This window comes from Sorex araneus, chromosome 1 (genome assembly GCF_027595985.1).
Source record: "Sorex araneus isolate mSorAra2 chromosome 1, mSorAra2.pri, whole genome shotgun sequence".
Classification (NCBI taxonomy): Eukaryota; Metazoa; Chordata; class Mammalia; order Eulipotyphla; family Soricidae; genus Sorex; species Sorex araneus.
The window spans coordinates 211,768,689-211,793,443 of record NC_073302.1 but is presented as its reverse complement, the minus strand read 5'-3'; the positions used below and the strand labels follow the sequence as shown (position 1 = coordinate 211,793,443).

Genomic DNA, 24,755 nt, shown 5'->3' with positions numbered 1-24,755 from the left:
TGCCGGGGATTGAATGCAGGTTGGTCATGTACAAAGCAAGTGGCTTAACCACTGTACTATCTCTCAGGTCTAATTAAAAATTTTAAACGACGATTTTCATGACATATCTGGCTGGATGAACAAAACTCTTCCAACACAAAAACATGTGACAGATGTAAACAAAAGAAAATGTCATGCTGTGTAATAGCATGCCTTCTCATTAAGCATTAGGCACTAATCAAATTTTTGGATAGTCTTACACAATTGTTAACACTATAAATCCATGCAACATTTGTTAAGAAATTTACTGTGATCAAACTGAGGTGAGTTGAGTGCTCCATGTCAGAAAGTTAACTAATTGAGACTTTCAAATTGGAATACAAGCAATTGTAAGTTATTAAACCAAGAAGATTAAAGTAAAAATTACATAAACTTTGTTACTCTTTTGTTTTGCTTTTGGGGGACCCATATCTGATGGTGCGCAGGGGCTACTCCTGATCATTCCTCTGCCTCCACCCCCATGAGCTTTCTCTCTGGGTGATTTCTTCTTTATACCTCATTTTCTCTCTGCTCATGTATGATTTATCACCAGAAATACTAATTTAGGGGTTAGACTTCATACTGCATTGTTTCTTATTCAGTCTAGATCTAGGTCTTCACTGAAATTCTATTATTTTGGAGACACAGAAGAAAAATCCTGTAAATCTGAACTAAATTGACATTTCTATGTGGTACTAAATATCTGATGCATTCTCTTTTTCTTCCTAGCTCTTATCCAAATGTGTTTTCTGAGGTATAAGCAAGCGAGACCAGCTACATAACTTTGGGGGTTCAGTGCGTACTAGTAACAGCAGAGCGTTAAACTGAGAACAAGAACCTGCTAAGCCCAGGACCCCGAGAAGCTGTTCATGTTGCAAATGCAAAATACTAAGCCTGGGTATGGTGTCGTGAGATGGAAGCCCTGCACTTTAACTCACCTGTCAACTTGTTTAGCCTGTACTTTTTGTTTTCATTTGCTCATGTGTCCCAGTAAAACCTCTTTAGAAGAAAGGGTAGGGTGGGATGGAGTCCAACCGCCCTAGTCTAATTTCCTCATTTAACACATGATACAAGTAAGGTACAGTGAGGTTAATGATTCATACACAGTTACACAAATAATGTCTGGAAGTGCTGGATGTGGAATTCATGTGTCTTGACCTTTCACCTTGTAGCATAATGATTCAATGTGAGGGAAAGAGAGGAGAGAGAAACCTTTTCCGTTTTTCATCACCTTCAAGTAACTTGATACAATTTGAATAGATTTTGCATGTTAAAAAGATGATCAGGACATTATAAGTGATTCTAAATAGCAATATTACAATATTAAAAATTGGAGCTGGAGCAACAGCACAGCAGGTAGGGTGTTTGCCTTGCACGTGGCCAATCCAGGTTCTAGTCCCAGCATCCCATATGGTCCCCTGAGTACCACCACGGATAATTCCTGAGTGCAGAGTCAGGAGTAACCCCTGTGCATCACCGGGTGTGACTCAAAAAACAAAGAAAAAAATGAAGATAGGGAAATCTAATAAAATGCCTACTTCTATGTAAGTAAAACATTAAAATTTAGGCTCTTTTTCTTATTTTTCTTTATATATTGCTGGTCTTCTGAATTCTATGCTCTTGTTATTTTTACCCTGTGATCCACATCTGGGTTACTGGAGCAAAGAAAAAACATTGTAAAATGTCTTCACTCCAGATGCTTGTTTTAAATTTGCATTTACTGTTTTAGGGATTGTATTCTAGTAATTTGGTGAATCATGTTTCTACAGAAACTCAATATGGAATGACTTTGTGAAGCCCTTTGTAAAGGTGAAATTTTACTAACCATTACAGTTATAGACAGCCAAAAATAATAATAATGTCTGAAGCTTAACCTAAGACTTGAGCTCAAGAAAAAAAGTTTATTCACGGTTCATTTTGTTTTCCCATTTCACATATTACTTGTTTATCCCCCACATGCTTAATGATATCCTCCCACTTCTTCAGATTAAATGAAACTGTGTCATCCCCTCGATGATATCTCATCCCTCACAGACCTTCCCAGCAAAGCTATTTCTGCTTCTATTTGTCTTAACACAGAGCAAGGAAGATGGGTCATAGTATTCCTTAATTCACACCACTGTTCAAACCAGTGTTCTATTTTATGAATTCACTCATGGCTTTTTTGTTTAAACATTTTCTTCTTAATTCCACAAACAACACATATCTGCATGTATACATACGCATCTAATGAGAGGGCCTGGAGGGAAGAACTGACTAAAACCCTGCCCTCAAATGGCCTTCAATCAATGACGAATTTTTTGGGGTCTGACTCATCAATTATTTGCCATCATCAATATTTTACAACACAAATCACAGTTGACACTAACTTATCCCATCATTATGTTTTACCCCAAGGTGCCATTCCTAACATTCTGGAAAATTTCATCACTCTAAAGAAAGTTCATGCAGAATTCTGACTTTAAAGCACTTTGACTTTCTCTCAGCCAACCACTTGATGGTCCACAGCTTGGTATTGGGTTAAACCAGGGGCAATTCCATCTCAGCAAACTGAAACTTAGAACTTTCACTCCTGATTACAACCTTTGGTCCTTTGATTATCCTTGAGTTCCTCATTCATCTGTAACACATCTTTAGAGATACTCAGACCTTGAAAAATCTCTGGGTCCAGTTCACCCATTATTATTATCATTAATATTAATATTATTAATATTATTAACTTTTTGGGTCACACCTGGTGATGCTCAGGGGATACTCCTGGCTCTGCAATTAATAATTACTCCTGGTAATTCTCAGGGGACCATGTGGGATGCTGGAGATCAAGCCCAGGTGGGCCACATGCAAGGCAAATGCTCTACCTACTGTACTATCACTCCACCCCCCAGTTCACCCATTCTGATGTCATTTGCCACTGTTAGTTTTAGAGCTAAAAAAAATTACTTCCATTGCTGTTTCTTAGTTTTGTAGAATTTTTGCCTTGCAAGAGTAAAACCAGGCCAAACTTCTCTGCTCCTTGAGTATCCAAAATGCCTAAAGAAAGATAGCACTGTAGCACTGTAGCACTGTTGTCACTGCTGCTTCCCGGACTGGAGCCATAGCACAGCAGGTAAGGCATTTGTCTTGCATGCAGCCAACCCGGGTTTGATTCTTCCATCCCTCTTGGAGAACCCGGCAAGCTACCGAGAGTATCCCGCCCACGCGGCAGAGCCTGGCAAGCTCCCTGTGGCATATTCGATATGACAAAAACAGTAACAAGTCTCACAATGGAGGCATTACTGGTGCCTGCTCGAGCAAATCAATGAACAATGGGATGGCAGTGCTAAAGAAAGGTAATTACATAAATGTTTCAATCCTTTTTCTCCTTTTTGCGTCATGCACTCAGGAATTACTTCTGGTGGTGCTCGGGGGACCATATGGAACGCTGGGGATTGAACCAGGGTCGGATACATGCAAGGCAAATGCCCTATCGGCTGTGCTATTGCTCCAACCCCATAGTTTCAATCTTGTATCAAATGAGATATTCTCTAAAATGTTTTTGAAATTCCATACACTGTCCACAGAAATTATTTTAACTTTCTACTCTGCAAGATTCTATCCCTACTCCTCTTCCCTTACAGTCAACTGATGAGCTTTTTCCCTATCCACGGGGCAACTCACATGATGCAAATTCCTTGAGCTACTTGGAATTCAATGTAAATCTTCCTAGCAACATTCTTCTTCTTATGCTGCTGCTCAAAAACTATATACCTTTACCCACAGTCCACTATCATTGAAAGTTATTCCCTCATAGCTCTTCAGATAACTCACTTCATCTTTCAACCAATCTGCTATTATATATATATATATATATATATATATATATATATACATATATTGCTTTTTGGGTCACACCCGGCAATGCACAGCGTTTACTCCTGGTTCTGCACTCAGGAATTACTCTTGGCGGTGCTAGAGGACGATATGAGATGCTGGGAATCAAACCCAGGTTGGCCGCATGCAAGGAAATTGCCCTACCTGCTGTACTGTCGCTCCAGCCCCAGTCTGCTATTATATTTTCAGCCAATACTTTCCCTCTTCCCATTCCCTCCTTCCCCTTCCTTCCTTCCTTCCTTCCTTCCTTCCTTCCTTCCTTCCTTCCTTCCTTCCTTCCTTCCTTCCTTCCTTCCTTCCTTCCTTCCTTCCTTCCTTCCTTCCTTCCCAGGAGCATATTCAACAAAACCTTATTCTGAATTAAATCTTTCCTGAAATTTGCTATCTCCTTATTGCATCTATTTTTTATCTTTCATATCTGATCTTTCACTCTTTCAGAATCTTTTTATGATATTAAATACTTTAATTTTTTGCTTTTGTTTTTGGCCATAATCTGGCTGTGCTCAGAATTTCACCCTGGCTCTGTGCTCAAGAATCACTCCTGGTGGGCTTGGGAACCAGCACTCTACCCATTGTAGTCTCACTGTAGTTTCAATATTAATTTTCACTTAAGCCTCTATAGTAGGAGCTTGTAAGTAAACCATCTTAATCCATGCCATTACAATCATTAATAATAATAATACTTAGCAAGAGTAGAACATTTGTAAGTTCAAATATTGTGCTAAACATTTTACACACATTTTTATTCATCAGAGTTTTTTTCACACAATAGATTTAAACTCTTAATGACAGTGATTATTCCTTTCTCATTGTATCTTTCATGATGCTTAACAAAATGCCTAGCACTAGTAGGTTATCACTAAATGAATATTGATCTAAATAGCTAAAGAACTATAATTTTTGTTCACAAATTTTGTCTACTGAAATTATGATTTTTTTATATTGGCACCATACGATTTTGCATTCCTTAAGTACAGAAACTTTGTCTTCTATATCCTTCATTTCTTTCACAAGTATCAATTCAAATATTGCAATAATTACTCTGAACTAAGTGAATGTAGCTATTTCCTCTCTCCCTCCCTCTCCCTCCCTCCCTCCCTCCCCCTTTCCTTCCTTCCTTCCTTCCTTCCTTCCTTCCTTCCTTCCTTCCTTCCTTCCTTCCTTCCTTCCTTCCTTCCTTCCTTCCTTCCTTCCTTCCTTCTTCCCTCCCTCTCTCCCTTCCTCTCTCTTCCCTTTTCCTTTTTTCCTTCTCTCCCTCTCCCCATCTCTTCTTCCTCCTTTACTTTTAGGTCACTCTCAGTAATACTTTTGGGGACCATCTGTCAATCAACTTTGGACCTCCCCCACGCAAAGTATATAAATTATTTCTCTGGCACCATTTTTGTTTTGTAACTCAAATTTTAGATTTTTTTTGTAACAGAAAACATTCTTACTGCTTACAAGTTTTCTGATTTACGTATACTCCTTGTTTTCCTCTGATTGTCACCCATTCCATCTGGGCTCAGAGAGTCAGATAGAAAGTGCAAGGACATGTTCATTTTTTTTTTCACTGTGTTTGAATACTTTTTCAAGATGGTAAAATAATTAACTACAGGCCAGAGAGGTAGTTCAATGTGATGAGTGCATACTTTGCATGTGAAAGGTCTGTATCTAATCCCCAGCACCACATGGTTTCTTGAGTATAGAGAATTGCTCCTGCTGCACTATGGCCCCCAAAACCACATTCAAAAAAATTTAATCACAAATGTCCTTTGAAGTGGTCAGTCTGTCTTTCCATCACAAATCTGTCGGATGTGTATCAGATTCATTGGTATATCTGTTTGTTTGCTTCATATGTGTTTCTTTGGGGTCATACCCTGCTGTGCTCAGGGCTTATTCCTGGCTGTATGCTCAGGGATCACTCCTGGTAGTGCTCAAATGTCCACATGCTATGCCAGAGACTGAATCCCGGGAGGCTGTGTGCAAAGTCAGTGCCTCACCTGCGGTACTGCCTCTACTGCCCTTGTATTTCTGTTTCTTGGAGAAGTTAATAAGGAGCCAGTCTAAAAGGAGCAAAGAAGTTCACAATATATATTCATTTCTTTGTGAATAAAATATATATGTTTAGAGTTTACTTGTACATGCAAACAAACTAGCAATAACCAAAAGACCACCTAAGCTGGCTAAGTGTCTTCTATATGCTAGTAATTTTGCTTGATATTTTTAAAAATTATATGCCATTTAAGCCCTCAATGATACTTTGTACAGGGAAAAAACTAATTTTCATTTTACTGATATAGGAATGAAGGTTTATTTGATACTGCAGTTCATGGATGTAGTCATTTGTAGGAACAAAATTTGAGTGCAGTATCTTTAAGTAGATCAGGATATCGTAAAACAACAGTTACCTTTCATACGTAAAAACATTTTTATATTATACTTAAAGTACTCAAGACATGTTTAATGACTATAGTTGAATAAATGTAGTTAGCTCTTGAACAATCATTTTCTTGTATTATGCAAAATTAGGAACTTAGATCTAAATAGGCCGTGCCTGGTTTCTAGATATAAGGTGCTTTTCTTTTTCCAGGAAACACAGTAAAGATGCAGGTGGTTACTAATGGCCCCTTAAAACTAGAATACTAGATTGTCTGAGTAAATGTAACATTCACACATTCAAAGAGGAAAACATCAGGGGCCTGTTTGGATCTTGTAATACACGTGAAACTGCATTAATGCTGATGATCACTAAGCACCTAAGATACATCCTAATTACTATTAGCATGTAGACAAACTCAAGTTTATAATGCATCTCAGCCTTTTCATTTATCTAACTTAAGGAAATAATTTTTTATACTTTAAAAATCCAATATAATAACTTCATCCTGAGTCTGAATCTGATTAAGATTCGGAAGACGTGAGTTTCTTTGTAAAATAGTGCTTTTTCTGTCTTATGTGTTAACACATACAGTTTTCTTTCATTTTTAAAACATTAAATCCAATGTAGTAACACTAAGTGCAATGGAGAAAGCTATTAACATAAATCAGGATTTGCAGTGCTTTAGGTTGTTATGAATCAATTTTGTTATGTTGCTAATCTAACTTTGTTGTGAAAAAGTAGCGGTAACTCTAAGGCTGCTCTTTTTTTTTTTTTTTTTTTAGTAACAATTTGATTTCAGCCATTTAGTTCCTGCTCTCAGTCTCTGAAGCTGCTGGAATATTCCCTTCCACAGAGAATATTTTGCACTATTACATCTCTCTTTCTGAGGGCCCACATTAAATATTCACCCATCCATGCATTCACTTTACTACTCATAATGTGTTCAATTCATGTATTTTGTTTTCACTGATGCTCTGGGCACTAGTTCAGTGGTGTAGGGAGCGGGGAGGGTCACATTTGGCAGCATTTTGCAGCTACTCCCAGCTCTGTGCTTGGGGTTACTCCCTAGAGTGCTCAGTTACTTCATATGGTGCTGGGGATTTAACTGGGATCGGTTGCATGCTATAACTCTGGGTCCCTGTATTGAGGCTTAAGGGCAAACAAGGAATATCATTTTCTTAAAGGAAATATTTCAGGGCCCATGTGAAGACCAAGATATACATATTTATTTATCTCAACACTCCTGTGGTGTCACTGGCATTATAAAATTTCCCCATTTTGAAGCCGAAGAAATATGTTTTCTTTATGAAATTAACTTCGTGTAACAGGGGCAAACAATATAAAGAGGAACGAGCTGATATTGGTGTGGTACACCTGAGGGCTGTGGGATTCAGAGAAGGAGTGGATTGATGTGGTTTGAGGTGTTCAAAGATGACCACAGAAAGGGATGTGAGCCAGCCCTAAAAAAAGGAAGGGTGGGTAGAGTCTGGCTGCATCAAGAAAAGGCGTGCGAAGAGGATCTCAAAGAATAACATGCACAAAGATTTGGAGGCTGATAGAAATGGAATTTCTTTTTGTTGTTACCAAGGGATTTGATCTGACTTGCTTTTATGGAATGGATTCTGTTTACTAGTGGATGGGAAAATGTGGATTTTGTCCAGTAGGTATCAATGGATAATTACGGATTCTACGAAGGATATTTAGAAAATGAGAAGAGTTATAATCAGGATGCCAATAAATCAAATAAAGGAAGATAGGTAAACTACTGACCACTGAAATTTAAACTTTTTTTTTTTTCATTTGGGAGATTGGAACAATAGGAGATATCAATAATCACTTTTGTTACTTCAGATTATGGGTCACATTTAAGCCCTTTCTGACTTAAATCCATTCAGGATTTGTGGTAGAGGAGTGATCAAAGCCCCACACAATTCCTGCCTCAAACGGTTTACAATCTAGTGAAGAGACATACCAGTACGTGTCCAGGTTTAAGATGAGATAATGAAGTAGTAATTATAAGAAGATCCTCTCAGGAATGAGTGGTCAATCCTGAGTGGGAGACACTAAGGTGGCTTCCTGGAGGAAATAGCCTTTAAGAATGTCTAAGGGGGGCTGGAGAGATAGCACAGCAGGTAGGGCATTTGCCTTGCAAGTGGCCGACCCGGGTTCTATTCCCAGCATCCCATATGGTCCCTGTGCACCACCAGGAGTAATTCCTGAGTGCAAAGTCAGGAGTTACCCCTGTGCATCGCCAGGTGTGACCCAAAAAGAAAAAAAAAAAAGAAGTGAATGTCTAAGATGCAGTTGAGATTTTAGGAACAAGTGTCTATGGGGCCCCAGAGACAGCTTCTCAGAGTGGAATTGCATGATCTATATGTGGAGGTCCAGGTTTGATCCATATTACTGTATGGTGCCCCAAGCACCACCAGAAGCAACCTACAGACACCTCAAGGTGTGGCCTCAAAACATTTACAACAAAAAAAAAATCTAGGTTGAGGAGGAATCATGAGGAAGAACCAAGGATTGTAAATGGTAAATACTCTATTTTTATGATGTTGTCAGAATTGCATTAGTAGTAGTTTTGTAGAATTGAAGGGGGGAATTCAGAGGTATCTTCATAAATGAAAAGGAATAAAATTTATCGGATATGCAGAAAAATGTGAAACATTTCCTTTTCTTTAGGTATTTGGGCCGGGTGGTGCTCAGGGTCTGCCTGGTACTTGCATGTGGTGGTACTAGGGTTGGGCGGGGGAGGGAGGGACCATATGGTGCTGGAAGCTGAACCTGGGGCTTCCATATGCAAGCATGTAACTCTGGCTATTTGAGCGATATTCTAGGCTCCAGAAACATCTTCCTTCTCTTCCCTTTGTAACTTATTTCAATTACCAACAAATAACAACCTTTTTAAATCTGAATATTTGCTTGTTTAAAAATCTATTTTATTGTGTAAGTTCTATTTTGATTGTTCAAATGTTGTGTTGATCAAAAATTCTATATTCAGGGGCTGGAGCCATAGCACAGCGGGTAGGGCGTTTGCCTTGCACGCGGCCGACCCGGGTTCGAATCCCAGCATCCCATATGGTCCCCTGCGCACAGCCAGGGGTAATTCCTGAGTGAAGAGCCAGGAGTAACCCCTGTGCATCGCCGGGTGTGACCCAAAAACCAAAAAAAAAAATTCTATATTCATTAATTTAAAATCCACACTGAGTTCCTATTGATTTTAAGGCAAGTGCATAGGTAATTTTGGGGAGCATAATAAGAATTTATTATCTCAGAGTTTGAAATCTAGTTTGGAAAAAACAACCCATGAATGAACCATACCCCACAGCATCTATTCCTCCCCCAAATTTGATTTACTTATAATAATTCATTGGAAAACCATAACACTCTAGGGATGAATGGGCAGAGAAGAAGGCCAGTCAATACCTTAATCTGGATTATGAGAATTTGAGTAGAGAGGAAGGGCTGACCCATGAAAAAAATCCTCAAGTGGGAAAATATGTACTATTTTAATCTCACCGGTATTTAGCATTCAAAAAGATGCTACAAATAAGAAGTAGTAAAATAATGTCTGGGGAAAGAGAACTACTTACTCTATATATAAATGGACCAAGTTCAAATTTGAGGATCAGTAGTGAATTCCTAAGTCACTGAGCCCAATAAGTTTGCTCAACATTCTTTCAGCTACACTTTCTTAAATGTTTTGGCTTGATTTTTTTTCCCTTTCTGAACCTCTGGTCATTGTCTTTTCTCTCTCTTACAGTCACACTTCTTTCAAAGAACTTGATTTTTCTCCATCCCCATTAGGAATCTTGACCTCAGTTTTCTACTTGCTTCAAGAAAACACCCTCAATTGTATGCTTCAGAGTCCCATGATGTTAAGATACATATGAATATATTTGCATGACTCACAGAACTCTTCCTCCAGTTCTGATTTCCTAGGTTTCATTTCCTCATTTCCAATACAATTTCACAGATTTTTTTCCCCAAGTTTGACATAAAAATACATTTGTCAAAGGACCAGTACAAGGTTTTCTTCTTAAAACCCAGGATCCTGGGGGTGGAGAGAGAGTACCTGGGCTAAGGAGCTTGCCTCGCACACAGGCAATCCAAGTTCAGTCCATATCATCTGATATGGTCCCCTGAACTGCACTAGGAGTGAACCGAACAGGGCAGGAGTAAGCCCCAATCACAGCCAGGTATAGTTCCATCCTGCTCACCTCAAATGGAATTCTGCCTCTGTTTACCTTTAGAAATGCAACGTTCCTATATTCTTAACATTCGGTTGCATCATCTTGAAGCTGTCTATTGTTTGACTGACCACCCAGAGAATCAATTGGTTCTTAAAAAACCACATTGCTAATTTCACCATGGTCACAACCTAGGAATAAGCATTTTATTGCTTTACACCTGAATAACTGCAATGACTTTCAGTTGACCTCAATGTCTGTTTTTTCTCCCACAGAAATCAGTGTAGCATGATTTTGATATTTTATGATCCCATGTTTTTCAAATGAGAAAACTCATTTGATGTTTTCTATTCTCCATAGCTGACTTAAACTTAAATATTTTGCTTCAAATTTCTCATGAATTGTGCCCTGAAACCCTCTGATTTTACCAAATCCCTTTGTTTGCTCTCCTCTGAATGGACTAAGTTTTTCCCCTTAGCTCATAATCCTCTTCTGCTAGAAAGTTCTTCCTCAATACTTCATGACTACTGACAATAAACTTGTTTAAATTTCACCTTCTTCTGGAAACTCTTTTGAATTGTCACCACAAGGGCCTGTGCTTCTGCATTTGGAATAGTTATGGTCTAGTAAAATACAGATACAGTAACAGATATATATATACATACCTCTCAAAGAGCCCACCAAGCTACTGAGAGTATCACGCCTGCAAGGCAGAGCCTGGCAAGCTACCCCTGGCGTATTCAATATGCCAAAAACAGTAACAATAGGTCTCATTCTCCTGACCCTGAAAAAGCCTCCAATCATTGGGAAAGATGAGTAAGGAGAGTAAGGAGAGACTGCTAAAATCTCAGGGCTGAGTGTAAGAACACTGAAACTTCATTTAAAAAATCTCTGGACAAATCTGTCATTAACCAGTCTTTAGTTAGATAAAATACCTGGTGAATGATCACTTTGTGACATGAATCTACTATTGTGACACCTTAAGTGCCAATGAAGTTAAGTAACATTATGATTTTTGTATGCTTCAACTTGAAATGTAACACATATCTTTGAGAGAAACATGGAGCCAATTTTGATCCCACGAGTTGGGACATTCTAGCAAGTGTCTAATCCTTCTCTTTATTGTAATGCTTTTATTGAAGTTATTTGTCTTGTTTCAGTTTTACATGGTGATGGTAACCTGGCGCCACAGAATATGCATACCAGAAATATTGTTTTGGGGGTGGAGTTGAGCTATACCTGGTGGTGCCATGTTCACACCATGTGAACCAATCCCTCACACGCACAGCATGAGCTCAGCTCTCTGATCTATCTCTTCAGCCTTCAAGTAGAACTATTCTTAGTAGGGGCCTACCTTACCTTGGCAGGTTTAGTCTTCAGGTGTGAAAACTAAGTTCCACATCAGAAAACTGTCTTGCCAGAACTAAAAATCAGAATTATTGGCTTCTAATTCTATACTCTTTTCATAATTTTATACAACTCACTTATTTTTCTGTACCTCTAGCTGGTATCAAATGAAAGAAGCATGACATTAGTTTTTCATTATTTTCTTTATATCCAGGAAAGTGAATTAGTGCCTTGTAAGTTATTAATAAGTGCATTCTAAATAGAAACACAGCATGAATATGGTATTATGATGTGTAGCAACATAAGAGATATGAGTATCGTCTTAATTATTTACATTTCTAAAACTTCATAAAATTGCAACTTTTTTCATTGGTGGATGGAGTGGAAAGAGCTACATGACTTGGGGGATTGTGTTTTGGAAGTCAATTGTATACTGGATACTAGCTAATACTTGTAGTGGAAGTATGGAAGATTGTTTGGAACACCAAAAATAATTAGTCCTATCCAGGATAAAGAGAAACATAGTGAGCTGATAAGAATTTAACTTGCAATGTGAAAATGTGACAACAACTTCAGATTTGGGGATAAAAGGCCGGGGTGTTCAAGTGTTGGAATATCACAATTGTACTGAAACAATATTCTCTTTCTCCATTCTACTCTGCAGTAACTCAGTAAAACAGAATACCGCCTACCTATCTTTCTGCTACAATTTTTTTTACCTTTAATAAAAAGCAAAACTGTTCATGCTTGGCAAAACTTGAGGAAAGCATTAATTCAGGGGCTGAAGGAAGGCTACAGAGAGTTAGGAATAAAGAATTAAAAGAAACTTAGTTGTTTGATTTCTGTGCAGAATATTCATGGAAATATGACTTGTCTTTCTGAAAAATACATTTTATTATCTAAATTATACCATGTTATTTGAATTCCCAATGATTGATATCAAGTAGGAGCTAATAGAAGCATATTATAGTTTAATTTTTAAATTATTTATGCACTCTTAAAATAAAAATTACGAGGAGAAATTTACCCAATTCATGATTGAATGGGTTTATTTATACAATTCCATTTTCTCAACTTGCATAGCCAAATTAGGGGTTTAAGAATAAATAGACATATTTGCTGAATAAAATGCAGAGAAAGAAAAATAATCAGAGAATTCAAATTTGTAACCAAACCAGAGACTTGTGAAAGTGACTTAATTCTTAAGTCTTAGAGAATAGAAACTGATGGGTCAGTGTTTCCTTCTCGGACTTACTCAGTGCACAGGGCAGAGAGCATGCAGGCGCATGGAACATGACTTACCTGTACCATTGTTAACTGCGGTCTGGATAGTGGCTTCTGGCCCCATAGTGTCATAATCTTCCTTCATTTCTTCTGTGGGGAGAAATTATCGTTAGCATTTGAAAATTGTAAGAAGGCTTACTATAGTAAGCATGCCAACCGCAGAAACAAGGGAGATTCTTTCAACGGAAACAGAAAAGGCTTGTTGTAAACCTCTAAACAATAGCTCTGTTCGGGCAATTGAATGAATCCAATAGTGCTAGCTGCACAAGAACTTATTTACTTTAAGCATTACTGCAAGCTGTGAAAAACAGAAGTGCTTATTTGGGGCAAACGAAGGGCTTTTCTTCTGGTGGCAGTTCTAGTGACAAACAGGGGAAAGATATTATTTTTTCAATAAGAGTCAAAAGCAACTAAGTATTTGTACTTATGAAGAGGCACGCTGGTTGCTTTGCTCCTGGAAACTCTGGGTGATGAGAGACAGGCAGAAATTCTTATTTTATTTTTATGTTTCTTTCCCCGCCCCACACACCGTTGGCTAGTAGATGGTGCCAATCTATATGCGAATATATTTTTAATGTAATTCTCCATATCACAACTTTAAAAACAAGCATCTCAGAGATACTGAAAATACCTGTTTTGTGTAAAGTTCTAAATAATCTTCCTTATTCCTTTCTCTACTCTCCCTACTCTCCCATAAATATCTCTTATGTGTCATTTATGCCCCAGTAAATAATCATTGTCATTTCCTGAGGAAAAATGTTTAGACAGAACACCACCTCAATGCTTAATGAAGATGAAATTATGGAAATTTGAGAGGGGAGGTCCACAGGTTGTTAGGGTTATTTAGTAAATTTGTAAGGTTTTGAAATTGGGAGCATTTTAAAAAATTTGAATTTTCTGTCTACCAAATTATAGTGTATGTACGGGACAGATGCTGGCAATTAAAAAGTAACCCCCACCTCCAGTGAAGTAAATTTAACAGAAACTTTTAAAAATTATATTTTTACAATAGCAATACTAATGATAACCATACATGATTGTGGGTCAATATCTCCTGTGATAATCCTTCTACATAAACCAAGAACAACTTTGTAACTAGGACTCTGTAAGCTCACAAATTTATCCTTCTCCACTTCTTTATAATTTATTTGATGGACTAAGTTCTAGCAAAAGTCACAGTAAAATTAAAATATTTTATCAGTAGAGTACTGCAGTGTGTATATTAATGGCAACAGAGCTGAGAAATTGTGGGTGTCTTTAGGTAAAATACACAGACCGAAATAGATGCTAATTTAATGTCACTGCGTATAACAGATAGTTTGAATGGTATTGTTTAAATTGCACAATCACTTTAAATGCATTCTTGGCCCTAGACTTCTTTCTTTTTTCAGAAATATTTTCAATGAGACATTTTGCATAAAACATTCAGAAGTTCAATATATAAGCAATATTGTGTTGTCCATTGTAATAATTGATCGGTTGAAAGGCTCCCTCATCTGATATTTTTACCAGTCTCTGCAAAGAATTAAATTAAGGTATTTCTGAGAAGTTCAGTTCTAGATATAAATATAGCTTTTGTGTCTTTCCTCCTCACTTATCTCATGTGATTTCTGGTAGCCAAGAGTCAGAAGAATCATAAGTTTTCCATCTGAGAGATCAACTCAGTGAGGGGAAAACAGCAGCACTTTTTTTTTTTGCATAATAGCGGTAATGTTCAAAATTTCTGCTGCACTTCCTTCCTCATTGCCATTTTCTTATGAAAAAGCAAAGAGAAGTTACACAGTTGCTTCCCAAATTTATTAGATACATTGTTGGCACTTCGTGTGCATTTCATTCTATAGAAAGACCCTATCTGACAGCTAAATTTGTATCCCTTTCACCTAGCCGGCATTTTGCTTCAATTTTCTGAGCAACAACTTTTTTTTTTTGAACATCAAGCTCAATTGATCAAAATGAAACACTAAGCGTTTTCAGTATGCATTTGAAATGCTGCCTGTATTCCTATTCCACTGTTTCACGTGAGTCCTTGTTCAGAAGGACCTAAAAAAGACAGGGTTCTGGAAGGACTCCTCAGAACTGGTGGCAATCTGGCTGTCTTTCTGTTTCATGCCTAACCCTTAAACATTTTCCAAGACACCTCTGACTCAGCACACTGGGTCTAAAACCACACGGTATATTTATTTTTAAAACACTTGTAAAAGTTTGCGTTTTCCAGTCACCCTTGGGATGAAGGTTTGTAAAAATAAAGAGCACTTTCTTCCTTAAGATGAAGAATCCTTGAATAAGCAGAAAGAGGCCAAGACACAGGTGATTTATTTAAGTCTGTGTCAATGATAATGATGTCATGGTTTCCAGCACACTGTGTCCACCCCATTGTGGGACGAAAGAATGTCAAGGACAATTCCAAACACAAAACTTTGATTGTGCTGGAACCGGAAAGGCACAGTAAGAACTCCACTGCGCTCTTCAGCTCAAAACCTGCATCCTGCAGACAAACTACAGAAAGCAGGGGAGCAGGAGCAGAGGAGGGGGCCTTATCTCAGAGCAGAGCTATGTGCTGAGGTATGACTGCAGACAGCCAGGCACCAGGGATAAAACACTACTAAATAAAACAGTACCAGAATTAGAATTATTGTCTATATTGTATGTTTTGAACAATAAATAAGAAAAATATTTTATCAGAAGAAAAATGTGTTATCTGCGAGTCAGGATAAACAATGAGTAGCGTTTTAAGACCAATTTCTTTTCATTAGACATCAAGGCACCACATCAGAGCACTTTCGAAACAATTGAAAAAAAAGAACAATAAATCATTACTAATCATTAGAACTAGACAGGTAATAGCCGGGTAACTTTCTTGGTCCAAATAGCCACATGAGATTAGGGATTTACATTTTATTTAATTATTGTGCCTCTAGAATGTTAGCTTGTTTACCATAAAGGTAAGGTAAGAGCCTGTTCCCTGCTACCACAAGCACCATTAACTACAGGTGCTAGCAGGGTCTGTAATACATTCGTATGGATTATTGTATATTAAGACATTTAGAATTACGACCCATGACTAGTACAAAAAGCTGCCTTGATCACAATCCACTGTAGCCAGGCGTTGCTATTTCGGCTGTTTTTCAATTATTGATCTTAATATTTTAGAATTAAACTTTTCTTAAAGAAGTTTGGAGCAGTACATTTGTTATATCATTATTAATTATTCCTTGAAGAGTGGAAATTCTAGTAATTGGTCCTTACCCTTGATTTCTAGATATTAAAATTTAAAGCATCAGAACATTCATTCTTATAGCCCTGCATATCTAGTTCATTAACAAATATGAATAGCTAACACCAGCTCATTTAAATAGTATGTCTTACATGAGTTCTCGCCACACTCTGTTTCTGTCACACTGCTCCCAAGAATCATTGGCTCTTATTATACATGTAAATGGCTATCATAAAAATAAAAATTTCATTTAAGATTGTTAATGACTTCTGCAGCAGTCAGACTTCCTTTAATGATCATCCTCTGCCCCTAATTAAACGTATTTATCTTTCAAGCATCTTTGGCTGAGTTCTCCCTCATAGTTGAAAATCTAAAACCTTAAGTCTTAATGGATATAACGATAAATGTTTATGTGTGGGATTGCTGAGATTCGAGAAACCTTCACCGAAAGCAAAATTGGAAACAGAAAGAGTACAAAACTTGGCAGAGTCTATTAGGAAAACGAAAAACAAATACACTACACTCAAACTGCCATCAGTCTCCCCCCCCTTTTTTTTTCACATTTCATTTTCTTTAGTAGTGGAAGTGCTTTTATGACCATCCTTCTAGTATACCAAGCCCATACTCAAGGCTTTTCTGGTCTGCAAAATCAGGAGAGCACACAGGTAGACACTTGTGCCTGCTTACTTCCCCTTCAACCCACTTCGCCTGTTTATAAGAATGCGATTGTTATTTATAGTATACGAGCCAAAACAAGGTGGGGTAAAGCACGAGCGCTTTCCCTGGGTCCTAGGAGTGAAGATATGGAGAACCAAAGGTTTCTGTTTGCAGGGTCATTTGAAAAAATGTTACAGGTCATCTTGCCGAGGAGAGATGAACAGAGGGAGTTTATGGAGATACGATGAATTTTCTCATATTTAGTTAATCATTTCAGGCCTTACTGATATTCTACCCTAAATGAAATGAAGACTAGGACATTCCCATTTGCAGAGGCTCTGATGATTTCAAGATGATTTACCTTCTTTTTAAAAATATTTGGCCTTGGACCATTTTGACTTCCCCAGAGATTCCCAGCAAACAGGAGGAATCATTAGCAAGTAGTTAGCTGCTAAATAATAAGAAAACTACCTGACCAGGTAAACGTGTGAAATCACTTTCACAGGTAACAAAAGGGAATGAGATGTTGGATTACAATATCAGGTGTCAGACAGAGGCTGAAACTACAGTAAACTGACAGTTTAAGTTCCTACATAGTTTTCACACAAAACTTTCCAAAGGTATGTTAGTTGTGAGATTTTTTGTTTGCTTCCATTTTCTAGCTGCAAAGTGTAGCTATTGATCTTGTTCTATAATTCACATGTCGTGGATGTGGGGGAAATCCTTCCCATTGGGTGCTTAAAATGGAGTTCATGTGCGAACCTACACAAAATTCTGTCCTAAGATGTCAGTGTCGCAATGTGATAGCACTGCTCTCACTTCATAATCTGTCACTGGCTTTGGCATCTCTATTCTGCAGGGGCTAGGGGAGAAAATATCTGAATTATTTGGTTGTAGAGATTCCACTCAGTCGTAAAGATTTGTTTGAGAGGGCAGAGGAAAGGGCCAAGTGGTTTTAGACACTTACCTGGACCATCTACAGAGGCTTGCAGAATGTCATTGCTGCGCCAGGGATGTTCCACTCCACCCTCCCTTATCTCATCTTCCTCTTCCTCTCTTGGCAACAGCGTTTGGCTCACGTGTGGCGAGGACTTATGGTTGGGCACGCTGGCTGGACTCCTCTCCTGGTCCAGGGGGTTGGCAATCCCGTCCTCCTCAGCAATCTGAAGCTTGTCGTCCTCATCCGTTTCAGAACCTGTGTCCACTACATTGTCATAGTTCACCACTGCAGAGAAAGCAGAGGACATGCACTCTAAGACACTCACTGGAGAAATATCAGTCACCCCTGATTGTTTCGTTATTAAATGGAAAATAATTAATATTTTCATAACTTAATTACTCAACCATGTCAAGAAAATAGAATTAACATCTTTCATGTTTTAGCATCTTTCACTCATATTCAATTAGAGCTGGGTGCTCTTTTTTGATTTGAAGTTGTTATTTTTCTTTTTCTTCTTACTAAAAAGATAGAAACATTGAAAAGGCAACAGAAGAAGCACCTCCACTCAAAAATATGCCCAGATTGTGTCTCTGCAAAGAGACAGAAGCACTTTGATTACACACACACACACACACACACCCTTCCAAACTAGATCTGCCATTGACAATTTTATTAGCTTAGTGACACGAAGTGTTTACTATAAAATGTACTTAAATGTGACACGGCAATTCTATATTCTCAGTGGCTGTATTCCTAGAAATAGCAGACACGCACATGCAAAGTGTCCCTCTATTTACCCCGACCCACAAACACATGCACAAACCTGCTCAATCTGAAATGTTCAGTCCTGCTTCTACGTCAACCGTCATGTGCTAAGGCCATTTACATCCCAATCTTTTAAGCAGAAAATGAGGAAAAGCCATATCTTCTGGGCCATTAATACTACTATTGAGATGTCTTCACAGTGCCATCATTACAGAAGATTTCAAAGTGACACAGGCAAGACCAACACAAATGTTAAAATAACTCGCAAGAACCGGCGGGCCGCTTGTGCAGCCCTCAGACCCAGCAATGCTCAGTAGCTTTTCTTAAAATAGACAGCCTGTAAATAAGGTCTGTGAACTCAATTGAAGGTGGCTGTTTCTGAATTAGTCAGCCCTCACAGGCTCTCGGCCTACATGCTAGTACATAAATTGTCCACTTTACCACCAGACAAGAAAGATTAGAGTAATAAACACGGGGCATTAGCTCAGCTAGAGAAACACACCAGCCGTTACGCACACACAGGATTGCCAAGAACTGTTAACCCAACTCTCCAGAAACACACACAAAAAAACAAGTTAGAACCATGACATCATGGGAACAAGAGGGAGAGAGAAAGAAAGGGGGAAAAAAAAAAGCCCATGGAAAAAAAAAGCGCAAACAATTTTCAGGTTCATTTTGATTTCTCTGCGCCTAATAAAGCAATCCTCCGCTAAGTTATCAACTGAGCTATCTCAAGTGGCTCTTGCCAGCTATCGGATTATACAAAAGTGGCAGAAAAGGAGGGGAAAAAAATGAAAAGGACTGTGCGTCAGGTTGAGAATGCTTTTGGAGAATTCTGGAAACATGTCTAGTTACAAATTTTAGTCAGTCATATCTGTTTGCTTTGACAGGTTCCCAGGGAGTAAAAAAGGAACAAAAAGAGAGAGATTTTTTTTGTCATGTGAGGCTGGGGACAAAAAGATTACACCGTGCATATCTGTTCATAATATGATCTTTGTATAATCCGCGGGTCTGCACTTGCCTTCGGAACAACTGCACAACAGGTGCAAATTAAAATGAAAACGGCAGTGGAGCCGGGCAAACAGAATCTGCTGACCTGGTTTGAATACCAATTGACGGGGGAAACAAAACCTTTTCAGGAGGTGTGACCACAAGGGTTTAGGCAAGTTCAGGCTGGGTAATGCCCTCAGATCTACAAAAAGAGAGATATTCTAACATCTCTGCTCGAGCTGTGTGGTCCAGATATACCTTAGTACAATCAATAATGTGCTGCTTTTTTTTTTCCTGGTGACGGAGATTTAACCATTTCTTAGCAACAAGCAGAAGATTCTTTACAAATTTTCTGAGTGCTGAGTTGGGGGGGTGGCGGGGTGGGGGAGAGAAGTAGGGGTGGGGGCTATAACAAAAGCGCCTAAGGCCTGGGAAGCTTTCAACCCACCTCCTAAAAACTGATCTCTGGGCACAGGAGGAATAAAGAAAGGTCCAGAAGGAGTGAATAAAATTATCTAAGGCTGGACAGGCATTAAAAGGCCTTTATCCCGGAAAAAAAAAAAAACCATGCCTTTTAAGGTCCTTTTTCTGCATGGCCCACAATATCCCATGTGTCACGTGAGTATTCCTGCAGCAATACAATTGAAATATTTTCTTGTGGAAAAAAAAAGAGATAAATGATTTATGAACAGCCCTCGAGGAGTCCCAAATATCAGAACAATCTAAACAAGCAATGAAGTCATGTCTCACCATATAGGGTCAGGAGTATGGCATCCATCACCTTCACAGGCCAACAGTACTTCACAACCTTTAGGGTTCTTGCTCACCAATAGTAGTAAATACTTTTAAACTAAATAAATAACTGCTGTCAAGTTCGCTTACAGGAGCAGTACGCCATCTTCTCCAGAACTGGGCTAACTAGGACAGCCATTCCCATAAGCTACCCTATTGCTCACTTACGCCCAATTCCCTCCAAAAAAAAAAAAAGTCCAGGTAAAAAAAAATTTATAAGAGACTTAGTTTTTATATCTGAATTCAGAGATGATCATTTCACTGTCTTCTTTCTCATGGGTTAAAAAATCAATATTTTGTTCACTAATATGGATCCTGGACTACCTGCTGCCCACTTTTCCCTGCCCCAACATACCCATCTTAACACTGAGTTTTCCTTTAAAATTTTCTCTCACGTGGACTTGCCTTGTAAGTGTTGGGGCAATTTTCACCACAAAATATTTGTACTCTCAAGTGGCCAATACACCATGTTTAGCCTTATTTATATCATGAAGTCTAATAATATGTCCCCATATTCATCCTTTGGCCACCATCATCCCCACTGGCACAAGAGATTTTCATCATGTGGCTTTGTCTCCACAAAGAAGAGATTCAATTTTGTAGAGTAACTGATGTATACTGGTTTCAAATGAGAGTCATTGGTCCGAATATATTAGTCCAGTGTCTATTTTTGAACTTATGACATGTATTTTTTCTTCAACATTCTAAAGCACATGCAATGCAGCAAAGTTCTGTTCAGTCCTTTATGTTAGGTCAAATGAGCCACCTCTTTTGGTTTGAGTATCAGCAAAATTTTATACATGTATTGGAGCTACACGGCTGGCAGAAAAACAGACAGTTACTTCAAAACCACAAAGAAGTGGAAGCCCAAAGAATTCCTTTCTGCAATTCAATAAACAAGAGGAAAGATGTACTGTTTGCTGGCTCAAAATAGACACTAATTTTACATCTGTCTCTGAGGCACAGCAAAAAGCCAACTAAAGAGCAGTAATAAATGTCCAAAAACAGCATCAGTATCCAAAACTCTCCCAGTAATCTTCAGAGGAATTAATTACAATTCTGTGTAACAGTTGCATTGGCAAAATGCATCCGTAATTATATACAGGTACTGTACTGTATTACAGGGAAATTTGCCATGTGATACCATGTTTACATGATAATTGATGGATAAGATAAAACTATTTGCATATGAAGTGCATATGAATAATTGGCATGGCTCACTATTTTATGTGGAATCATATTAAAGTTTCATTTCTCTAAAAGTGTATGTGTAATATGGGGTTACCAAAGGGTATTAAAGCTGATACTTAAATTTGCTTTATAGCAAATGGGCTTGGAAAGATATGTCTGAATATGCATTTCTAAAAACCTATATTTAAAAGACCTCATAGTTTATCTCTAATAAGCATTATTTTCACTTCACCAGATAGCATTATATTAAATCCTCTCCATTCGTCATTTTAAGTAAACAATACTCTAAATGCTATCACTCTATCAATTAATTTTGCAATCATATGCAAAACAAATAAGGGGTTTTCTTTATTGTCTCTTGATATGGTAACCCCTCCCCCCAGATTTTTGTGTTCTGGTGACAAGTAACAGAATAGTAGCAAAGTGTGACATTTTTATAATGTCCATACCTACTAGAAATTTTTAGCATTTTCAAAAATAAGCCTATCAGAGCACTTAAATATTGCTGATAATGAGCTTGACATTTGAAATACCAGGAATGTTGTTTTGAAGATGCCCTATACAATGTTCCCTCACTAACCCCTTTTCATACTTAGGTGCTTTTGCTACATTATTATGTCAGTTTCAGTGCAAATGAGAGATCAGTTACTAAGGTATTAACATGCAAAAGAACTGATGTTAAAGGTGATACTTTACTTCTTCACCAGAAGTTTTGTTGATGTACAGGAAAACTACAAATGTAAATTACACATAGTTACCGTTAATAAGGAGGTCAATAAAGATTTCTTATAACTTTACTCAGCTGAATGTACCTATAAATCTTTCAACATTATCATCAAATATTTATTATATACCTGCTCTGTGGTAAGTCCAAAGAACACACAGATGTGTTATTCTCACCTCAGGAAGCTTACTCTTCTTTAGACTATAGGATCATCAAACGGTAGCGTTAGAAGGGCTCAAAGAAAAACCCTTGACAATATGACAACGAAAGTAATATAGGCACTATCAGCTCAAATGACTTATCTAAGGCCCCACGGTCAGTTGGTGACAAAACTATAAAGCATATTTTCAGGACAAGAATACACATAATAATACAAACCCCTAGTGAGGAATGCAATCTAAATTTATGCTCCACATGATCAGAGTAAATAAATAGAAATTCCTGGGACATTTTGTGATTTTCATGCCACAAAATGGAGATTGTTGCTTAATTTTAAATTGTTTGGATGATTGTTACTTCCAGGGATACCCTTAATTTGAGTTATAGAAGCCTACCAATTTGATCAATTACCAGAATCTAACAATACACCCCTGTTTGCTGCAACAGTTTGAAAACAATAAAAATTAAGAGGCAGTTCCCAGAATTAGGAGCTTGAAGACAAGTCTTCTTGCCCCAGTCCCCACACGTGTGGCCTTGGCCTCTCATCTAAGAAAGCTTCGTACCAATGGGTGAAAACAATGACCATGGATTCCTGATCTCGGTGGCTGCCACAAGAAACCAGAAAAACTTTGTGCGATAGCACTGTGTGAAGCATAAGACACTGGCATGAAAAATGAAAGGTACTCTCACCATTACAACCCTGAGATCAAAAAGATGGAACCCCCATTCAGCCTCTTGGCAGCTGCTGTGGCATGCGGTGGCTATAGGTGAATGGAATGCATGCCAGTCATGATCTTGCTTTTGGTCCTTTATTTAAAAGTTGATTAGCAAAAGCTCCTCAAGTATAAGGCCCATGAAGAGTGAACATGTCTGATCTTCTAGCTAGCACATGACACAGATACGCATCCTCATGAAAAAAATTGTCTCTTAGAGGGACCAAAGAGATATACAGTGAGTGCGGTGCTTACCTTGCATCTAGCCAAGCCAGATTCAATCCTGGCATTCCATAGTACCCCCCACCCTGCCAAGAGTGATCCCTGAGTGCAGATCCAGGAGTATCCAGAACCTTGAGCATCACCAGGTGTGACCCCCAAACAAACAAGCAAAACCCCCAAATTTAAAAAATAAATAAAATGCTCTTAAGAGTTTAAAAGAAGTTCTTAAAATGATTTAGGCATCATTTTGTTTTCTAATTCTCTTATGCTTAGATGCTTCGGGATCATTTCTCTTTGAGCTCATTGATTAATGGCCTGGTTACTTTCTTAGAGTAGCTTTATGTGTGGTTAAGTGTTGGGATATCCTAAAACCCTTTGCCTGTACCATAGCTACCACCCCCATTCCTCTCTGCAAGGTTTGCCTTTCAGCCTTCCAGGTACTGTGCTACTGACACAGGACTGGGCTCATTTTCCAGAAATCCAGGGAAGATTTATCATTAATGCTCCTCTTGGTTCCACTTAACTTGACGCTCCGCTCTTGGATGGATAAGGATAACAGCACTTAATTCAAGTTTTAATTTTTCATTTAATAATAGTGAAAGGTACACAAATCCAAAGAGAGATTTTCTTCCACCTCTGATCGTCACTTAAATGCATATGACTAAATTTTCCCCTTAAAGATAGGAATAACTTTATCTAACACTTGGGAGTTCGAGATTAATTCCCATTAGGAAGATAGGACCATGCCAGTATAAACTACTCCCATGAACTGTGCTCTCCAGTACAAAATATCTTAGGAAAGAACCACTCCTAACACACTAGAGTTAGCCTTTTTACAAACTAGCTTGGTCACTTTGATTTTTTATCCCAGGAACATTCAAAGGCATTAAACCCGCATTATAAATTAATGAGTTGTAAAATGTCAGCTGATAAAACAAAAGCAGTTTTGAGTATAGGGATAAAAATGTTTCCACTTCAGATTAGCAATGTAAAAAATATGCATATTAGGTGAAATGAGAGAGGAATATCTGCCATGCTATGGTTCTGTTGGGGTGTGGGGGGGGGTTCTGGGGGGAAGGTTTGAGATTCCTTCAACCTCCTAATACAGGAGCTCCTTGGGGAAATGGTGTTCCTTCATTTCCTCTAGAAAAGCTCTTAGCTTCCCTGGACCTAGAGGAACTTGACCGTTTTAGCCTGATTGTTATAAAAACAGACTTTATTTCCATACATTGGCTCTCAGGCTCTGGATAAATTCTTACAGGCAGCTAATAACATCTTTAGTTGTGTAATTTCCCTATCCAAATCTCTTCCCTTAATATA

The 24,755-nt window shown here is 38.2% G+C and overlaps 1 protein-coding gene across 4 annotated transcripts in view; it reads right to left on the bottom strand.

Annotated features, from left to right (window-relative positions):
- Window positions 1-24,755, bottom strand: part of ZEB2 (zinc finger E-box binding homeobox 2) — a 139,873-nt gene that overhangs the window by 30,927 nt on the left and 84,191 nt on the right. For all 4 annotated transcript variants that reach the window (XM_055146874.1, XM_055146893.1, XM_055146888.1 and 1 more), the window contains exons 3-4: window positions 17,907-18,164; window positions 13,087-13,158 (exon numbers count right to left, since the gene is read on the bottom strand). In XM_055146874.1, the coding sequence (XP_055002849.1) occupies window positions 13,087-13,158; window positions 17,907-18,164 (330 nt within the window). The remainder of the gene's footprint in view (window positions 1-13,086; window positions 13,159-17,906; window positions 18,165-24,755) is intronic.